Genomic DNA, 17,238 nt, shown 5'->3' with positions numbered 1-17,238 from the left:
GGGGGGCGAAGCGGCACCGGGGCCGGAGCGGCAGCGGCGGGAGCAGCGGCGGCAGCAGCGGCGGCAGCGGCAATGAGGAGGCGGCGCTGAGGAGGCGGCAGTAGCCGGAGCGGACGGAGCCGACATCTTGTGCCCTCCCCTCCCGCCGCCGGCTGGGTGAGCCCGTCCGCCCCAGGGGGGAGGGGAGGGGGAGGCGGAGAGAATTAAAAAAAAAAAAAAAAAAAAAAGGAAAAGAAAAAAAAAGGAAAAGAAAAACAAAAACAAAAATTCCCCCCAAAAGGAGGCGGCGGCAACGGTGGAGAAGCCGCGGCAGCGGCGCGCTGAGCCGGCCAGGTAAAGCTCTGCGTGGGAGGCCGCGACACCCTTCCTTCAGGGGTCTCTCCTCCCTCACACACCCCCGCGCCGGGGTCGCGGGAAGGTGACCGGGCGGGCGGGAAGGAGCTGGGGGAGGCCGGTACGCCGCAGCTTGCGGGCCTCTCCCGCGTCCCTACTCCGTCTCCGTGCGGCGAGAGCGGCCCGCGATCCCTCACCGACGAGGGGGCAGCGGTGAAGAGCGCCCGGGGACGGGGAACGGACAGCGCCGCGTAAACCGGACCCCCCCATCGCCGCCATCTTGGCCCCCCCTTCTTCGCGGCGCGGCGGGGGCGCCGCCCACCTTCTCCCACGCGATTGGCCCAGGCGGGGCCGAGCGCACCCGCCGTTAGCCCCGCAGAGCCTTGCCTTGCTATTGGCAATGGCGCTTTGATGGACGGCGGCGGCAGCCAATGGCCTTGCAGCTCTGATGCGCTCGCGCTCTCTGGAGGCTGTGGCGGCTCCGTGGGGAGAAGTGGCCGCGCACTGGGCCCGGCCCGCGGCTCCGTCCCGCCAGGGTTCATCGCCTTCTCCTCCTCCTCGGGATGGCTTCATTTCTGCCCGAGTCCCTGCTGTGCCTTGGCTCAGCTCGCTGGCTGCTACTGGAGTTCCCTGCAGGGTAGCTCCTGAGAGGAGCTCCCGCCTGTACCTTACAGCTGAGGGCATGTCACCGTTCCCTCAGTCGCTGCTGAGATCTGACACCGCTCATGGCGCGCCCCATCTGTTGCTGAGCCCTGGCTTTATACCTGAAACTTCATCCACAGCCCGTCTCGCACCCTGCCCATTCCAGCGGGAGGGCCTCTCTCGAGGCCCGTGCATCTCCATGCTTGACTTGGTTACAGCAGTGTCTGGGCATTAGTAAAGATCGAGATGTCACCATGTGCCAAGGCAAGCAGCTGTGTGACATCTGTTGGGCACCGACACATTTCAATGTGGGCGTGAGGAGCATAAACCCTTGGCAGGTGTGTGAGGGGACCATGGGCAATCGCAGATGTGGCAGGAACATGAAGAGACGTGGTAGAGGGCAGCAGTTTTGCTGATGTTTTGATTGGCAAAAGGTGCAGAGGGGCTGCAGCTGTTACAGGTTGTTTCTTTCCTCTGGCATCCATTGATTTTATCTTACAGATTTGTTTTTTAAATAGCTCCATGGGTGTCTGTTCCCCATTGCACAGCAGTGGGTTTTAAATCCCAGGGGCTGCACGGAGCTGAGTGGCTGCTGGTGCAGGAGAGCAGTGCTGAGGAACATCTCCAGACCTCATGTTTGGCTTGATGTCCTAAAGAGGGGCAGCCTTTGGTAACAACAAACCCCACACTCTTTATGACTATAGGTCTTCTGCAGTGTGAGAAAAGTATTTCTGACCCTTGGAGATAGCCAAGGCAACACTGCATGGGTGGAAATCACTGTCTTTTCTTTAGAGGACCCCCTTGTGTTCAATATTCCAGGATATGTGTATAACAGGGGCCTGTACTGTGATGTGGTTCCATACATTGATCTCTCTGTTTTTTTCAGGGGAGCTTTAGCCCCCTTTCTAGTAAATTTAAGTATCCTGATGATGGGCTTGGTTTTTCAGTTGGCTGTTGCAGTAATTGCCCACAGTTGTGAAAGCTGCTGCTCAGGAGAATCAAATCAGTCCTGAAGGAACTCCTGGGGTAGAGTTAAATTCATTCCCAACAGCTCTATGAGTTGTAGTTGCCTTGTTGTGCTCACTGGGAGCTTCACCTCCTGCTCCCATTGTAATCCCCAGTAGAAATGGGTGATGGGAGCTTTTTGGGATGCCTTGAGCACATTGTGGCAAAGGGATGTCTGAACTTTCTGCTTTCACATCAGCAACCTTTGTCCATGGCAGGACAGAATCAGCATGGGCTGAAATAGCATTTAATCCTGCTTATGTTAAATATTTTTAGCATTTCAGTGTGCCTAGGTGCTGTTTGCAGAGGGGCTCATTATGTGTAGCTGGGAGGTGTTTTCAGGTGTGCAGAGGGAATCTAAACTTTCCTAGGTTGCTGCTGTTGTAGACAATGGCAAGGTCGCAGTGCTCAGCTCAGTTGTCTGAGCTGATTTCATTGCTGCTTTCAAGGTATTTTGGAGGTGTCTCTCCTAATATCCAGGTGTGTGTCTCATTCCAGGCACTCAGCTCTCGCTGGCAGCAATTTCCATGCCATTTTAGGTGCTTCTTCATCGTGCTAAGTGATTGTGTGTTTTACAAACGGGTTGTTTTATGGCACTTGGTTGCTGTGGTGCAAAGCCCACTTTGGGGTAATTTGTCTAGAAAAACACGGATTGTTCCACTAAAGGAGCTCTGCATGCTTGTTTTTCCCATTAACAGATAAAACAACTGTTCCTTCAGGTGCTTGTTTCACTGAAATTTCCTTGTCCCTCAGCATTTCAAGCAATTGGCTGTTACCTCATTTTTCCTGAACACAATATTAATGACGTGTGTGGGCAGCTCATAATAATTACTTTATCCTCCATGTATCTTTTTGCCTCCAATATCTTCTTTGCTTGTACCAGCCTGAATTGTAACAGAGCTGTTTGTCAGCAGGATTTTCTTTTGGTTTTCTTTAATTATTATTTTTATTTGATGATCAAGTTACCTTTATAACCTCTTTTTAAAATTATTTTCTCCTACTGATTGGAACCATTGGAGTTCAGCTAGGATGAGTGCAGCTGGGTGTCTGCAGTATGTGGATCAAGTGACTGATTAAAGTTTTCAGGCAAAGGTACCACCAAAATTTGTGGTACCTATATTTGCAGGTAGAAATTATCATCTTTTATTTTACATGTGAGATAAAATTGAGTTTACAGGCTCCATCATTATGGGTGTGCATACTGAAATTGGCACCTGCAACTTATTTCTGTGGCTGCAGGGAAGAGTTTGGAAATCTTTCCCAGAGCCTGTTTGTTTCTTAAGGCACAGGTGGTATCATGGCTTAATGTCATGGTTCACAGAACCAGTGTTTGAAAAAATATTGCTCCTGGAATTTGCTCCTTCTTTCTGGAATAAGCTTGGGCTTCTTGTAGCTCCTGGTCCTGTGAGATGCTGCTTGCCGTGGCACACAGTTGAGAGTTTCTGGAAATGTCCTTCATGGAGCACAAATACTGCATTGGCTGAGTATAAATTGTGGGTTTGTGGTGTGTTTCCTTGTCTGTGGGTCCCCCAGAAAGGAGCTGGATGTGTGGATTGCTTTAAATAAGGGTGAGGTGCTGCTTCAGGCCTCTGCATAGCAACAGATAAGCTCTGGGCTGGCTTATCTTCTCACAGAGAATTTACATTTGCTTTTCTTTGTCTCCTTTCTGACTTCTTTCAGCCTCAGCTTGTTTATTCCCATAAGTCATGTTCCCATCCTTGACTCTGCCCTTCTCTCTTGCATTACTCACTTGGCTTCCTCTCTGCTCTCCCTCTTTGCCAGCTCCTCCTTCGCCCTGCCATCACCAAGCTGCTGCCACCATGTCTGAGTCCTCCCCCAGCCCCTCTCCCCGGGCTTCTCCTCTGCTCCCCCCTGACAGGCACCTCCTTAATGTCAGCAGCCGACTCTCAGCTAATTATCTGCCTTGCTGATTAGCAGTTTGTGCGGGCAGAGCTGGCTGGGGCTTTTTGTTAAGGCTCTGAGCAAATGCCATTTCACAGCTCCTGGAGCTGGGAGCTGCCTTGCTGCTCTCCTGCTTGTAGCCCCGTGGACTCTCCATAGCCAGGTGGCTCAGGTGGATGAATGGGAATTGTGGCTGCAGGGGGGTAACGCCAGAGCTCGTAAGTCCATTGGGATCCATGCTGCTTGTTGCCTTTTTATCCCTTTGCTTCCTTGTGGAAGAACAGAAGGGATCCACATCCTGTCTCTGCTGCATTGCTCAGTTCATCCTCTGGTTCTGTTTGTGACCCTTGACAGAAGGAAAAGCAAAACTGGAGGATGATTTTTCATTGTAGGACTTTTTTGCATCTGCAGTGTCAGAATGGAAGGGTTGGTGGTGGCAGCCCTGAGCTGTGAAACCTGGAGGAGCTCCCTCCTGGACTGAGGGAAAACCATTAGTTTTCTCATCTGGAGCTGACAAAAAAAAAATTAAATTGGAAACTGCATTCATAAGACCTGAATGGTGCATTCCTTTTCACCTGGAAAACATCCAGCACATTTGGGGATATAAATGGAAAGTCACAGGCAAAAGAGCAGCGGAGAACTTGTTGGTTTGTGTGAGCTTAATATGTGAATGGTGCAAGAAGGTTGAATAGGTGAATGGTTCAGTGTTGTTTGAATTTCAGGGGATCTGAATGGCTTGCTGATCTGGGTGCACAGCAGACTGTTTGTATATTGTGCTGTCAAATGGTTTTGAGTTTTTCTCACTGGTGGTGTGGTGGAATGTACATCTGTGGTGCAAATACAGGAAGTTGGAGGGTGCTGTGCAGGAAATGGCTGATGTATCAAGTACCTGCCTGTATCTAAGGTGTAAAGACTCAGCTACAACTTCAGAGCAGCTTTAGAGCCTGGAATTGCTGGAGTCTCTGGTAGCAATTCTCTCTGTTGCAGCACTGAGTGAGTTCTTCAGTCTGTGCTGCTTCTTGCCCGTCTCCTGTCTTACCCTGCCTGTGTGCTGTTGTGTGCAGGCTGTGCGGAGCACAGGGATGAGGAAGCCTCGGCGGCGGTGCCGGCAGCACGCGGAGGGGCGGCGTTCTCCCTCGCCCTACAGCCTCAAGTGCTCGCCCACGCGCGAGACGCTGACGTACGCGCAGGCGCAGCGCATCGTGGAGGTGGACATCGACGGGCGCCTGCACCGCATCAGCATCTACGACCCCCTGAAGCTCATCACCGAGGACGAGCTGACGGCCCAGGACATCACCGAGTGCAACAGCAACAAGGAGAACAGTGAGCAGCCCCTCCTCACTTCCAAATCCAAGAAAACACCTTCCAAAGGCAAGAAGAAGGAGTCCTGCTCCAAGCATGCGCCGGGGATATCTTTGCACTTGCCCCAGCCCAAGTTCCGTGTGGTGGACTCCTTCAGCCAGCCTGATGCTCCTCCCCTCCCTGCTGCCTACTACCGCTACATTGAAAAGCCTCCCGAGGACCTTGATGTAGAAGTGGAGTATGACATGGACGAGGAGGATCTGGCATGGCTGGAGATGGTCAACGAGAAGAGAAGGGCTGATGGTTATGGGACAGTTTCTGCTGACACTTTTGAGCTGCTGGTGGATCGGTTGGAAAAGGAGTCGTACCTCGAGAGCAGGAACAACGGGGCTCAGCAGTCCCTCATTGATGAGGATGCCTTCTGCTGTGTCTGCATGGACGATGAGTGTCACAACAGCAATGTCATCCTGTTCTGTGACATTTGCAACCTGGCCGTGCACCAGGAGTGTTACGGCGTGCCCTACATCCCCGAGGGGCAGTGGCTTTGCCGCTGCTGCTTGCAGTCCCCTTCTCGCCCCGTGGATTGTGTCCTTTGCCCAAACAAAGGGGGAGCCTTCAAGCAGACCAGTGATGGCCGCTGGGCTCACGTGGTCTGTGCCATCTGGATCCCAGAGGTCTGCTTTGCAAACACTGTGTTCCTGGAGCCCATCGAGGGGATCAATAACATCCCTCCAGCTCGGTGGAAGCTCACGTGCTGCATCTGCAAGCAGAAGGGCATGGGAGCTGCTATCCAGTGCCACAAGGTGAACTGTTACACTGCCTTCCACGTCACCTGTGCACAGAGAGCCGGTCTCTTCATGAAGATTGAGCCCATGAGGGAGACCAGCATCAACGGCACCACGTTCACCGTGCGCAAGACTGCCTACTGTGAGAGCCACTCCCCGCCTGGCACGGTGAGAAGAGGGTGCCCAGCTGCTGGTGGTGATTGGCAGGAGGTCACTGTGAAGGAGGAGGAAGAGGAGGAGGTCAGTTCTGGCCCTCCCAAAGGGTCTGTGAAGAAAAACCAAGTGAAATTGAAGCAAAAGATCAAAAAGGAGCCTGGTGCTGTGACCAAAGGGCGTTCGTCCATGCCCGTGGTGACCGTTGCACAAATTCCCTCTTACAGGTGAGTGTTGCTGGTTTAGGGAAGGAGTTGGACAGCAATAGCTGAACAGGGTCTGTTTTAAGGACTCAGTCCCTCTCACTGTTGACCTTGGAAACGCTGACTCTTCAGTCCAGGCTTTAGCAATGACTGTTTTCAGGGTGCTCTGCAGCATAACTTGTGGCTGGGTTTCTTCTGAGTGTCACTGTGGTTCTCTGGCTTTGCTGAGCAGCCATCCCAAGCTGATGTGTAATGCAGACTGTGTGGTGGTCCCTAATGGCAAACACCCATCCACCATGAAGGCATTTTGAAAATACTTGAGACATTACAGGTTGGTAGGCAGGTAGGGGTCATCCCACTGTTAAAACTTTAATTCCTCCTTTTACTACAGAGCATGTCAAACCTGACAGTGTTGCAAGCAGCTTTGACTTTGGCTGTATTTTTGTATTTTTCTCCCAGCTCTCCCTCATGCAGAACTAGGTAGTGCTGAATTTTTGTTTGGTGCCTTAGGAAGTGTGTTGATGTGTCTATTTTAACAGATAGGCTGATAAGGCACCATGTGTAAGATAAGAATGGTAAAAAAAGGTTAAAATAGGTGATCTGTTATTCCTGTCAAGTTAATTTCCCAGGCTCCAGATTAATAACATCAAACTTAAATGGCCCCTGGAAGGTTCTTGACACAGGAAGGAGTTTTGAAATTAAGGCTTGCAGCTGAATTGATGATTTCATACTTTGTGCTGTGGCGAGTGCTTGGTGGGACCCTCCAGCAGGAAAAGGGGGCCCATCTGTCTGCATGTGAGGAGATCCCAGATTGTCCCAGTTTGTGCGTACTGGGATTTGAGTGAGCATTGACACAACACTGCAAAGCTTCATCAGGAGACCCCAGGCTCTGCAAAGGCACCATTGCTTTGCAGCTGGCTCCATGACACTCTGTGCTTCCTTCAGGCTGAACAAGATCTGCAGTGGGCTCTCCCTGCAGAGGAAGAACCAGTTCATGCAGAGGCTGCACAACTACTGGCTGCTGAAGCGGCAGGCGAGGAACGGGGTGCCCCTGATCCGGCGGCTGCACTCGCACCTGCAGTCGCAGAGGAACGCCGAGCAGGTGAGGGCTGCTCCCCTCAGCCCACAGGGCTCACAGCCTGCCCTCCAGCAGGAGCTGAGCTTAACACAGGGCTGGCGAGGGAGCGAGGCTGAGAAGATCAGATTTGAGTCTCTCTCGGTCTCTTCTTGGTGCGCCTGAAGAGCTGAGTTAGTGCTTTGGGCTGCTGCTCCCATGCACAGAAAAATATCCAGCCTCAGCAATAAACTTGGATGTAAAAGCAGGGAGGGTGTAAATGAGCACACTCTCAAGTGTGTTCCCTGGGTGAAGCTGCAGGATAATTTGGGGTAATTTCACAGATAAGGTAAAAGCTAGAAAAGCTGATGTTCTCTCTGTTAGACAGCTAAGTGCTGGAGGAAGGAGGGGACGTGGCCTGAACAAGAGACAAGGCAGTAAGAGGAGAACTCTGAGAGCAATTCCCAGAGGATTCCTAGAAGAAGAAGGAAGCACAGGAAGCCTGTGGTGTTTTTTCTCTCACCCCACTGGTATTTTGCAGAAGGAGCAGGATGAGAAGACGAGTGCCGTGAAGGAGGAGCTGAAGTACTGGCAGAAGCTGCGGCATGACTTGGAGCGGGCTCGGCTGCTCATCGAGCTCATCCGGAAAAGGGAGAAGCTCAAACGGGAGCAGGTGGGGAGTTCTGGCTGTCAGTTCCTGCTCTTAACCTCAGCCCCATGCAAGCTCTCTGTGCATTTTGGGGAGAAGTGTGATCTTTGTATCTGTCTGTATTCATTCTCTCATTGATGCAGTCTTGTTGCTGAGCACATCAAATGCAGTTTGCTTTGTGTAAACAGACTTGCTTACCTTTGTTACTGAAGTGTTGACTTAATGACATAACAAGTGATTATAAGATCAAAGAAATGAAGATGTTAAAGGACAAATAAATACTTTTATCTTGTTCCAGTCTTCTTTGAATAGATTTTCCATGCAGGAGATTTTCAGTGCTACAACTTGTTTGCTTGAAATCAAGCAGTATTAGAGACTTCCTAAAGGATAGAGGGAACTGTGTTAGGAATTTGCAGACATTTAACCACTGTTGTTTGGTTTCTGCCTTGAAGTCTGAGAGCTTATGTCTTAAACTTTGTTTTTGCTCTCTAGTCTAATTATGGATGTTGTTGTTCATATAAATGCATACTTTTAATTTTTATATAATGTTGCTAATTGGCATAATAACAATATCGTGAGGCAGACAGTTCTCCAGGATAATTTACCAGGCATGAAAAGCCTGTTTTCATTTTTAATTGTAGTTATCCTTTAACTTCCTGGGGTTTCCTCTTGTTTTGACTTTGTGAGATTGAATAAACAGGAGTTCCCCATGTAAAAGGATTGGACTGGGCAGTGTACATGGAGAGTGCAAGGTGCTTGCCAGAAATTCTACAACAATGCTGGCCTGAGGTTTCCACCACTGAGTAAAGCTGGGGGGATGATTCAGAAGAATCTGGAGGGAGACACTGCCCATAGATCCTGTTCTCAGTGAGTTATTGCTGGACTCCTGTCCTCATGGCTGTGTTCTGTTGCCAGGTCAAGGTGCAGCAGGCTGCCATGGAGCTGCAGCTGACCCCGTTCAATGTCCTGCTCCGCACAACCCTGGACCTGCTGCAGGAGAAGGATGCTGCCCAGATCTTCACAGAGCCTGTCAACCTGAACGAGGCAAGTCCCTTTCCTAGAGGTGCTTAGTGGGTTTAGATGAGATATTGCTGGGCAGAAGCACAAACCACCTTGTCCTGAGCTGCTGGTGGACTAAAAACTATCTCAAAAAGGACTCATGATGTGTCTGGGACAAAAAAAGGGTGTTTTGTTCTGAAAGCTTAGCACATTTTGGATTAGTAATGTTTCGCAGAGCCAGGGCGTGTCTGCCTTGCCTGGGTGACACAGAAATGAACATCTGTTGCTGCCCCTTGCCAGTGGAAAGGGCATTAAGAGTGCTTGTGCTGGGTGCGCTCTGGTTGGCTAGTAAATGGTTTTTGTAATTGTACAGGTTTTATATGTTTAGGTTCCAGATTACCTGGAATTCATTTCCAACCCAATGGATTTTTCCACCATGAGGCGGAAGCTGGAGTCCCACCTGTACCGAACCTTGGATGAGTTTGAGGAAGACTTTAACCTTATAGTTGCCAACTGCATGAGGTATAATGCTAAAGACACGATTTTCCACCGAGCAGCTGTCCGGCTCCGGGACCTCGGGGGAGCGATTTTGCGTCACGCGCGGCGCCAGGCCGACAGCATCGGCTTTGACACTGGCGTGGGGATTCACCTGCCTGAGTCGCCCAAGCCCCACGACTTTTACCGCTTTTCTTGGGAGGATGGTGAGTAGGGATGTGGGGTTTTTTCCCCTCAGGCAGATCGTAGATTTAGTTCTGAGCATGTTGTTCAGCCTGCATGGAAATTGTAGCTGTTCTGCACATGGGGATTTTCCTGTCCATCTGTTTACCTAGGCACATACAGAACTCCTTTAGGACCCCAGGGAGTGGGATTTCAGGTGAGCTGGGCGCTCTGAGCTAGGTGCAGCTTAGCTCCAGCTCTCCTAGTGCATGTCTGTGTTGGCAGAGCCTTGTAAACTGCCCGTGCTCTTTGATTTGTGCCAGGAATGTTGTACAAACTCACTCTTTTAAAGAGCAGTGCAAACTTGGGTCTGGGATTTTTTGCTCTGGGGAAAGCTCATATATTTCATTGTAAACTGGCAAAAAGTACAGCAGCTGGGTTAGATGGAGCACTGAGGGCTGAAAGGGAGTGATGAAGGGTGAAGGTAATGGGACCTAAGCAATCCTTCTAGCTGAGACTTTCCATTCCCAACACAACCCCATCCATTCCCACAGCCCTCTTGAGATGCAGCTCCAAAGCATTAGTTGAGTAACTTGGCTAAACTTGGTAGAGCCATGAAGCACACAGAGCTTGCAGTGTGCCATCTGGCTCCTCAGTGTTGAAGCCCTCTTGGGTGCAGATGGACAGTCATTATGAAATTTGTGTAGGTGTTCAGCTGCCTGTCCTGCTCCAGCGGGTGCCAGCCCTCCAGCAGAGCCAGAGGAATGGAAAATATGTTACATTTTGGCCGCTTATGTTTGTGGTCTGATTTTGTCATTTAATCTGACAATGAAATAGGTTTCTGAGAATGCCTAGACCACAAGCTATTCTGTGTGGGGTGCAGACATGTCCTTTCGCTGTTGCCCCTGGGGCAGTCACAAGAACTGAGGGACAGTGCAAGTTGAATCAGCTGCTTTTTATCCAAAGAAGGAAGAAGTCCAGGCTCCAAAGTTATTGACCGCTAAATCCCCAGGCTAAAGCGATCGATTCATGGACAGCATCAAAGGGAACGAGGCCTGGCATGGGCCCAGATGCTTCTCCAGGAAGCCTCACTCCTTCCCTTCACTGTTCATCTCTTTGCTGCAGTGGATAACATCCTGGTGCCGGAGAACCGGGCTCACCTGTCCCTGGAGGCGCAGCTGAAGGAGCTGCTGGAGAAGCTGGACACGGTGAGCGCCATGCGCTCCAGCGGCGCCCGCACGCGGCGCGTGCGGCTGCTGCGGCGCGAGATCAACGCCCTCCGCCACAGGCTGGCCCAGCAGCAGCACTGCAAGGCCCTGCCCAACGGGGACGGGCTGGACACAGCGCCCAGGGAAGGGGAGGAGGAAGGGGAGAAAGGTGAGCAGTGGGATTTTGATTCCAGGTCTGTGATGCTCGTCAGCAGTCAAAGCCTGCTGCTTCTCCTGTGACTTTAGTGAAAGATGGGGATGGCTGTTGGTAGTTTTGGGGATGATCCTTGCCAAAACGCTCAAACAGATTATTTATTCCTTTAGGAGATGGTGGCAAGCTCCCGTACCCTCCAACCCTGGAGCCCACAGGACCTGCACCCAACCTCTCAGAGCTGGACTCTCTGCAGGACCCTCCAACACTCAAACCCATCAGTGAAAGCAGGCCCCTGAACCAGCTGCAGAGGAGGATGGTGTCGGACAGGGAGCTCTTTGACAAGAAGGCTCTGCAGCAGGAGAGCCAGGCTTTCCAGCGCCTGCTGTCCAACAACGGCCTCAACGGCCTGGCCCTGCCCCCTGCAGACAGCCCTGCCAGCCCCGCCCTCAGCAGCGTGGGCCGGCGGACCTCGGTCCTTTTTAAAAAAGCCAAGAACGGTGTGAAGCTGCAGAGGGGTCTGGAGTGCTCCCTGGAGAACGGGGAGGAGCACAGGCAGGGCGGGCAGCACTCACCGCCCTGCCCCGACGGCGAGCGGCAGGCACGGAAACGCTCTGCCCTGGGCTCTGGGCTGGTGTTTGAGGCCTGCAGGTGAGTGGCCCAGGCAGAGCTGTTCCCTGGAACACCTTCTGTGTCTGGGTTAATCTCTCTGATTCTGTTCTTTGACTTCTTGGTTCAAACCCAGGCCATTCTGTTACTTGTGTGTTGACTCTAAAACACAAAAAGCTGCTGAGTTTTCATCCTGTCCTCTTAAGCTGCAGGTCCCAAAAGCAGTGCTTGATTTTCGAGCAACTGGGTGTGTGTTACACTGCTCTTTCTCAGTGCATGCACATCCTCTCTGCTGATGCAGCTCTTGGGAACCAAAACTTGGAAAAACTTGAATTCAAATTTTCAGTTCAGCACTGCAGGTAGAGCTGAACTTTTGCCATCTACTAAACAGCTGCTTTCTTCCTCTCAGAAGTTTGGGCAGAATTGGGCACTTCAAACATGACTGAACAGACTTAAAGCAAGCACCTGACATCTTCTGATGTCTGTTGTCCAGGATAATGTGTTTTCTCCTAATGCCCTGCATTTTTCCTGCCAGTGGTGTGGTGCCTCCCAAGCGGAGCCGAGGGAAGCCGGCTCTTTCTCGGGTGCCCCTCCTGGAGGGTGTGAATGGAGACTCTGATTTCAGTGGCTCAGGTGAGAATTGCTGCCCAGCACCCCCTGCTCTGCACCCACCCCAACCAGGGGGAGCACAGGCTGCCTAGGCTGGACCTGCTTTGTTACAGTTTAGGTTATTGCAGATAACATTTTCATTATAGAAGATTACTCCTTTTCCAGGACCAGGGCTGTCTGATTTCATATCTATGACCAAATCCATTGTGGGGCCGTTTGATTTCAGTGACTCAGTCTGATTAACATTTCTGTATTGAAGAGTTCATGTGAAGCCACATGACCCATGATTTAGGAGACTGTGGCTTTATCTTAGTGCTGAACCTGAGTGCACTGACAGAGCACAAAGAAGGCTGGAGTTTGGTACAGGCTGAGTTTTATCATAAACACCCAGTTCATGTAGATACAAACAAGCGATTTCCTTTTTGCCTTGTCAGTGTGCTTTAAGCACTAGAGTTGTTCATCTGTTTTAGTTGATTGCTACTGAGATGAGGCCTGGGTGAGATGACAGTGTGGTTCCTTGTGTTCTCATACCCTCTTGCTGGTAGCAGCTCCTAAGCTGTGTGTGCTGCTGTCCCTTAGGCAGGCCTCTCCTGATGTCCTTTGAGAGCCAGGCTGAGCTGGAGCCCCTGGAGCTGGTGTGGGCCAAGTGCCGTGGTTATCCCTCCTACCCTGCCTTGGTGAGTGCCCTGGGGCTGGGACAGCCTCACCTTGCAGCTCAGGTAGACACAGTTCTGCTGTGCACTGTAACCAGGCAGAAAAGGGAAACTTCCCAAAATAATGGAATATGTGCTTTTTGGTTTTCTCCTTTTCCCTTTGCACAGTGAATTTTCCCTGTGCTCATTGTTTCAGAGGATTCATAAAACTTTGGTCTGTCATTGTCAGGGGTAGGAGCTCTTTCACTCTCCTCTGAGGAAAGTCATCAGTGCTGTGGGGATGAGAAGACCTAAATTTTACAAGTGCAGGCACCAGGTTCTGCTGCCTGCACATTTCCCTGTTTGGTGAGCACAGCTCCAGCTGGCCCTGTCATGTCTACATCCTCTTGCAACAACCATATGTTTGATTTAAATATGAGCATATATGCATGTCCCTTGAGTGGTATTTCTTACTGTTTATCTGCCTTTGGATATTTATCTATTAATGCCTTCAAAAAGGGCAGATTCTGCTGGAAGTGTGACTCTCATCCCTGCTCTTTCTCCAAGTGGGAGCCCAGAAGAGGGAACATCCATGGATCAGCCAAAGCAGTTTTAGTTCTCCACGTGGCTACAGCCAGAGTTAAACTGTGGCTTAGTGTGGATTTAACCACTGAGGCTGCCTCCAAAAAATGCTTTTTCTGTAGCAGCCTGTTGTGGTGGCAAAGTGTCTTAATAAATTCCTACAGATGGCCAATGTCAAAGCCAATCTACTTTTTCAGGCCCTTAGGAGGGGAGAAGAACAGACTGAGTATTGCAGGCACCCTCTGCTGTTTTCTTCTCGTGTGCTGACACAGCACAAATGTGCACATGGACATTTCTGCTTTATAGGGGCAGAACTGATGGATTTGTTGTGACTTATCTTCCAAATTACTGTAGTCTCTGTTCCCCTGGCTTGATGGAGCCAGCACTGCTTGTCAGCTCTCAAAATATTTGGCGTGGTTCTGATCTAATGCAGTGTAAATCTGAGCAATGCCACTGATGTCAGCTGAGTTGTTCCAGAATGGAGCTGTTGTGAAATCACATTTGCCTGGGGAGTACAGCAGGAGCATTGCATTTGTCTGGAGTTTGGTGTGAGGGAGGGAAACCCTTTGCTGAACAGAATAATGCTGAGTTTGTCCTGAATTACACATTAGTGTAAATGCATTTACAGCCACACAAAACCACACAGATCCCTTTTTCAAGATGGGGTGCCTGGCTTTGGGACTGACTGGCTTCCCTCCCACAGGGGAAGCCTCAGAATGAAATTGTTTTAGAAAACAAGCAATTTTGCTTACCCACCCAAAGCAGCCTTAATTTGTCTAGCTTGGGCACACTGAAAGACCAGGAGAATAATGCATTCTGCTCATTGCTTGGAAGGATTCTGCACTAAAAGTCCTCCCCCTGTGTCCCCAGATCATCGACCCCAAGATGCCACGTGAGGGTTTGCTGCACAACGGGGTCCCCATCCCTGTGCCCCCCATGGATGTCCTGAAGCTGGGGGAGCGGAGGCAGACAGAGGCAGGAGAAAAACTCTTCCTTGTCCTTTTCTTTGACAACAAGAGAACCTGGTGAGTGTGAGAAGATTTAACATGAGCTTTGGGATGTGGGAGCACAGAGGGATTATGATGATGTCACATGTAAATGGGGGAATTTAAACATGCAGAGAGGTCTGTGCTCAGGAGGTATTTTGGCTGCAGGGGCTTCTGTGTCAAATGCAGGGATTTAAACATTTGTACCATCATTGTGGGGCAGTGATGGTGAATGAATCCATCACGTGGGGAGGAGGTGACAGCTCTGTGCACTCCTCTCTGCTGCAGGCAGTGGCTGCCACGGGACAAGGTCTTTCCCCTGGGCGTGGATGACACCGTGGACAAGCTGAAGATGATGGAGGGACGCAAGACCAGCATCCGCAAGTCGGTGCAGGTGGCCTACGACCGAGCCATGATCCACCTGAGCCGAGTGCAGGGGGACAACCCCTTCATGCCAGCCCCCTACCTGTGAGGGGCTGCTGGGGCCTCCTGCTCCTCCACACCTGCAGCTCCCTGCACTGACAGGGCAGCCCCTCCAGCAGTGGCAGCTCGCCTCGGAGTACCCTGAAATGTGCCAAAAAACCCTTGTCCGGCTTCTTCCTGAATGTGTCTTGTGAAGAGCTGGCAGGAGATGAAATGTACTCTGCAGGGAGTAAGGTAGGTAGGGAAAGCTGCCAGGAGCCAAGGTGAGTTGCTGCAGTGAGCAGAGCACACAGCACTTGGGTGTTGGGGCCTCGTGCACCGTCCCTGCCTCTGTGGACTGCCAGGGTTTTGAGTTGTCAGCCAGTCCCAGGTAATTCCTGGCAACCTGGCACCCCCAGGATCCTTTACAGAAATCCCAACTGGACTTTCTTGTGCCAAATTTACCCTAATCATTGGCCTTTTCATTTTTGTTTAAAGGCATTGTCCTGTCACATAAAAACTGCACAGAATCATAGCTGGGAGCTCTCATTGTGATTCTCCTGTCTACCTACATTGTGTTTTCATGTTTAGATTTCTCTCACTGCATTTAGAAAAGCTTGAGATTTTGGTAGCCTTCCCCCCTTGCACAGTTTCATGCACAGATGCACAGAGCTTTAAAGATGAAAATCAAATTACCTGATGTGTGTCTATATGTATGTCTTAGAAATTGATTTTGTAGTTTCACATTTCAGTTCTGATTTCTGTGACTCTGCTTGTTGCAGTAACATTTCATATCATGACTTAGCACAGTACCTAAGAAAAGATAACTTCCTTTTTTTGAGAAGTAATTTTGGAGGTGTCTGTTGAGCTGGAGCAGCTCTTCAGGCACTGAGGTTGATCAGGGTTGGAGGGAGATGCATCTTTTGTGTTGCTTTATGCACATTTGGTGTAAGGCTCCTCTTCCTTTTTCCCCCCTCCTCTTTCCTGTCTCCCTGTTTTCCTCTGCCACCTTTTGGACTGAAAGCAAGCACTGACCAGAGCACACGACCCTTCTGCTGTTTCACCTTCTCCCACACGTGCACATCCTTCCCTGCAGTGTTGTCATCCAGGTAAACCCAGACAATCCCTGTTGGTTTGGGTTTGCATTGCAAAAAAAACCAACAAACAGGGACAAACTGATGTTTGGGAACTTGGTGACTCAATCTTTTCTATTAGCCAAGGACTTTATGATTTCTCTGATCTCTTCTGTTGCATATCCCTCTTTGCTTTCCCATTTTAAAGAGCCAAAGGTGCAAAGCAAGATTGTAGATTGAATATCATCATTTTGCTTTTTAACTCAGTATTTTTAAATTATTTTTAACTTTTTCATACTGAAGAGAATGTGGAGTCAAAATAATAATAATTAATGAATAGTAGGGAGTAATCACTGCCATTTCTACTTGCTCTACTTTTTTAAAAATACCACTTCTTATACATTGGGGCATGGAACTGCATTTGAAGGAATTTTAAGGTTCCTTTAACATACAGACATGGGGCATAGGAGTTTGTAAAAATATTAATAGTGCTAATAATGCCCATGGAGTGTGGCTAGGGAAGGATGTTGTGTATATAGCTGTAAAATGTTCTAAATTATTTAGATCTATTGTCACCATTCTTGAAGTCCTCAGTTGTGTTGCTGGGTCTTTTATATGCACACAGTGTAATTTATTTAAAGGAACATACACTTTTCCAGGTGGTAGCTCAGCTGTGGACTAGTGACCTGTGTATATGTTCTAAGGTCTTGGGAGTTGGTCTTTTTTTTTTCTTTTTGTTTTTAATTTTGTTTGGTTTTAAATGAGTTTAGAATTTGGATTGGCTGATATCCTGTTGTTGCTACAGAACCTAAATGTTACTGTCAGTCTGCTGTAAAGCACAGATTGCTCTATTTATTGTAGAAAGTGAGTTTATTTGCTTTCTAGAATTGTTTATATCAGATGGTATAAGAGAAGTAATAAGAAAATCTATGCTTGTAAAGAAAAAAAAAAGCTAATTTTACCTACTATAATCTGACTGTCTGAGACTATATTTTCTCTCTGAGAAATAAATGTTCTAATGTATGGAAAAAAAAGCAAAACAACAAACCACCACCCTCAGAAAGAGTTCTTCCTTGCTAATGTTGTCCTGAAATGCAGAACTTACTGTGATGGCTTTAATTGTCCCAGTGGGCCCAGGTGCAGGTGGGCAGAGCAGTGACAGGAGGTGACACAGGAGGGTCCTGTGTCCCTCCCCTGGGTGCTGCATGGAGAGGTCCCACCTTGTGCTGGTTTTGTTTGTAGGGTTTGTTTTTGTTTGTGTGGAGTGTTTTTTTAATTATTTCCTTTTTTTTAGTTGATGTT

At 49.6% G+C, this 17,238-nt stretch overlaps 1 protein-coding gene across 2 annotated transcripts; it reads left to right on the top strand.

Moving 5' to 3' along the window:
• The first annotated feature begins 14 nt into the window (after positions 1–14).
• On the top strand, positions 15–16,993 carry BRPF3 (bromodomain and PHD finger containing 3). Of its 2 annotated transcripts, none has more exons than XM_064733232.1 (12): positions 15–156; positions 4,947–6,349; positions 7,271–7,427; positions 7,921–8,052; positions 8,944–9,072; positions 9,416–9,728; positions 10,810–11,061; positions 11,217–11,694; positions 12,188–12,285; positions 12,841–12,938; positions 14,346–14,500; positions 14,750–16,993. In XM_064733232.1, the coding sequence occupies exons 2-12, from the start codon at positions 4,965–4,967 to the stop codon at positions 14,931–14,933; spliced, it is 3,381 nt and encodes a 1,126-aa protein (XP_064589302.1). In that variant the 5' UTR covers positions 15–156; positions 4,947–4,964; the 3' UTR covers positions 14,934–16,993. The 2 variants fall into 2 exon arrangements, with proteins under 2 accessions (XP_064589302.1, XP_064589301.1); XM_064733231.1 differs by having other exon boundaries at positions 77–333.
• Positions 16,994–17,238: the final 245 nt, after the last annotated feature.

Source organism: Zonotrichia leucophrys, chromosome 26 (genome assembly GCF_028769735.1).
Source record: "Zonotrichia leucophrys gambelii isolate GWCS_2022_RI chromosome 26, RI_Zleu_2.0, whole genome shotgun sequence".
NCBI lineage: Eukaryota > Metazoa > Chordata > Aves > Passeriformes > Passerellidae > Zonotrichia > Zonotrichia leucophrys.
This window is presented reverse-complemented; position numbering and strand designations above follow the sequence as displayed.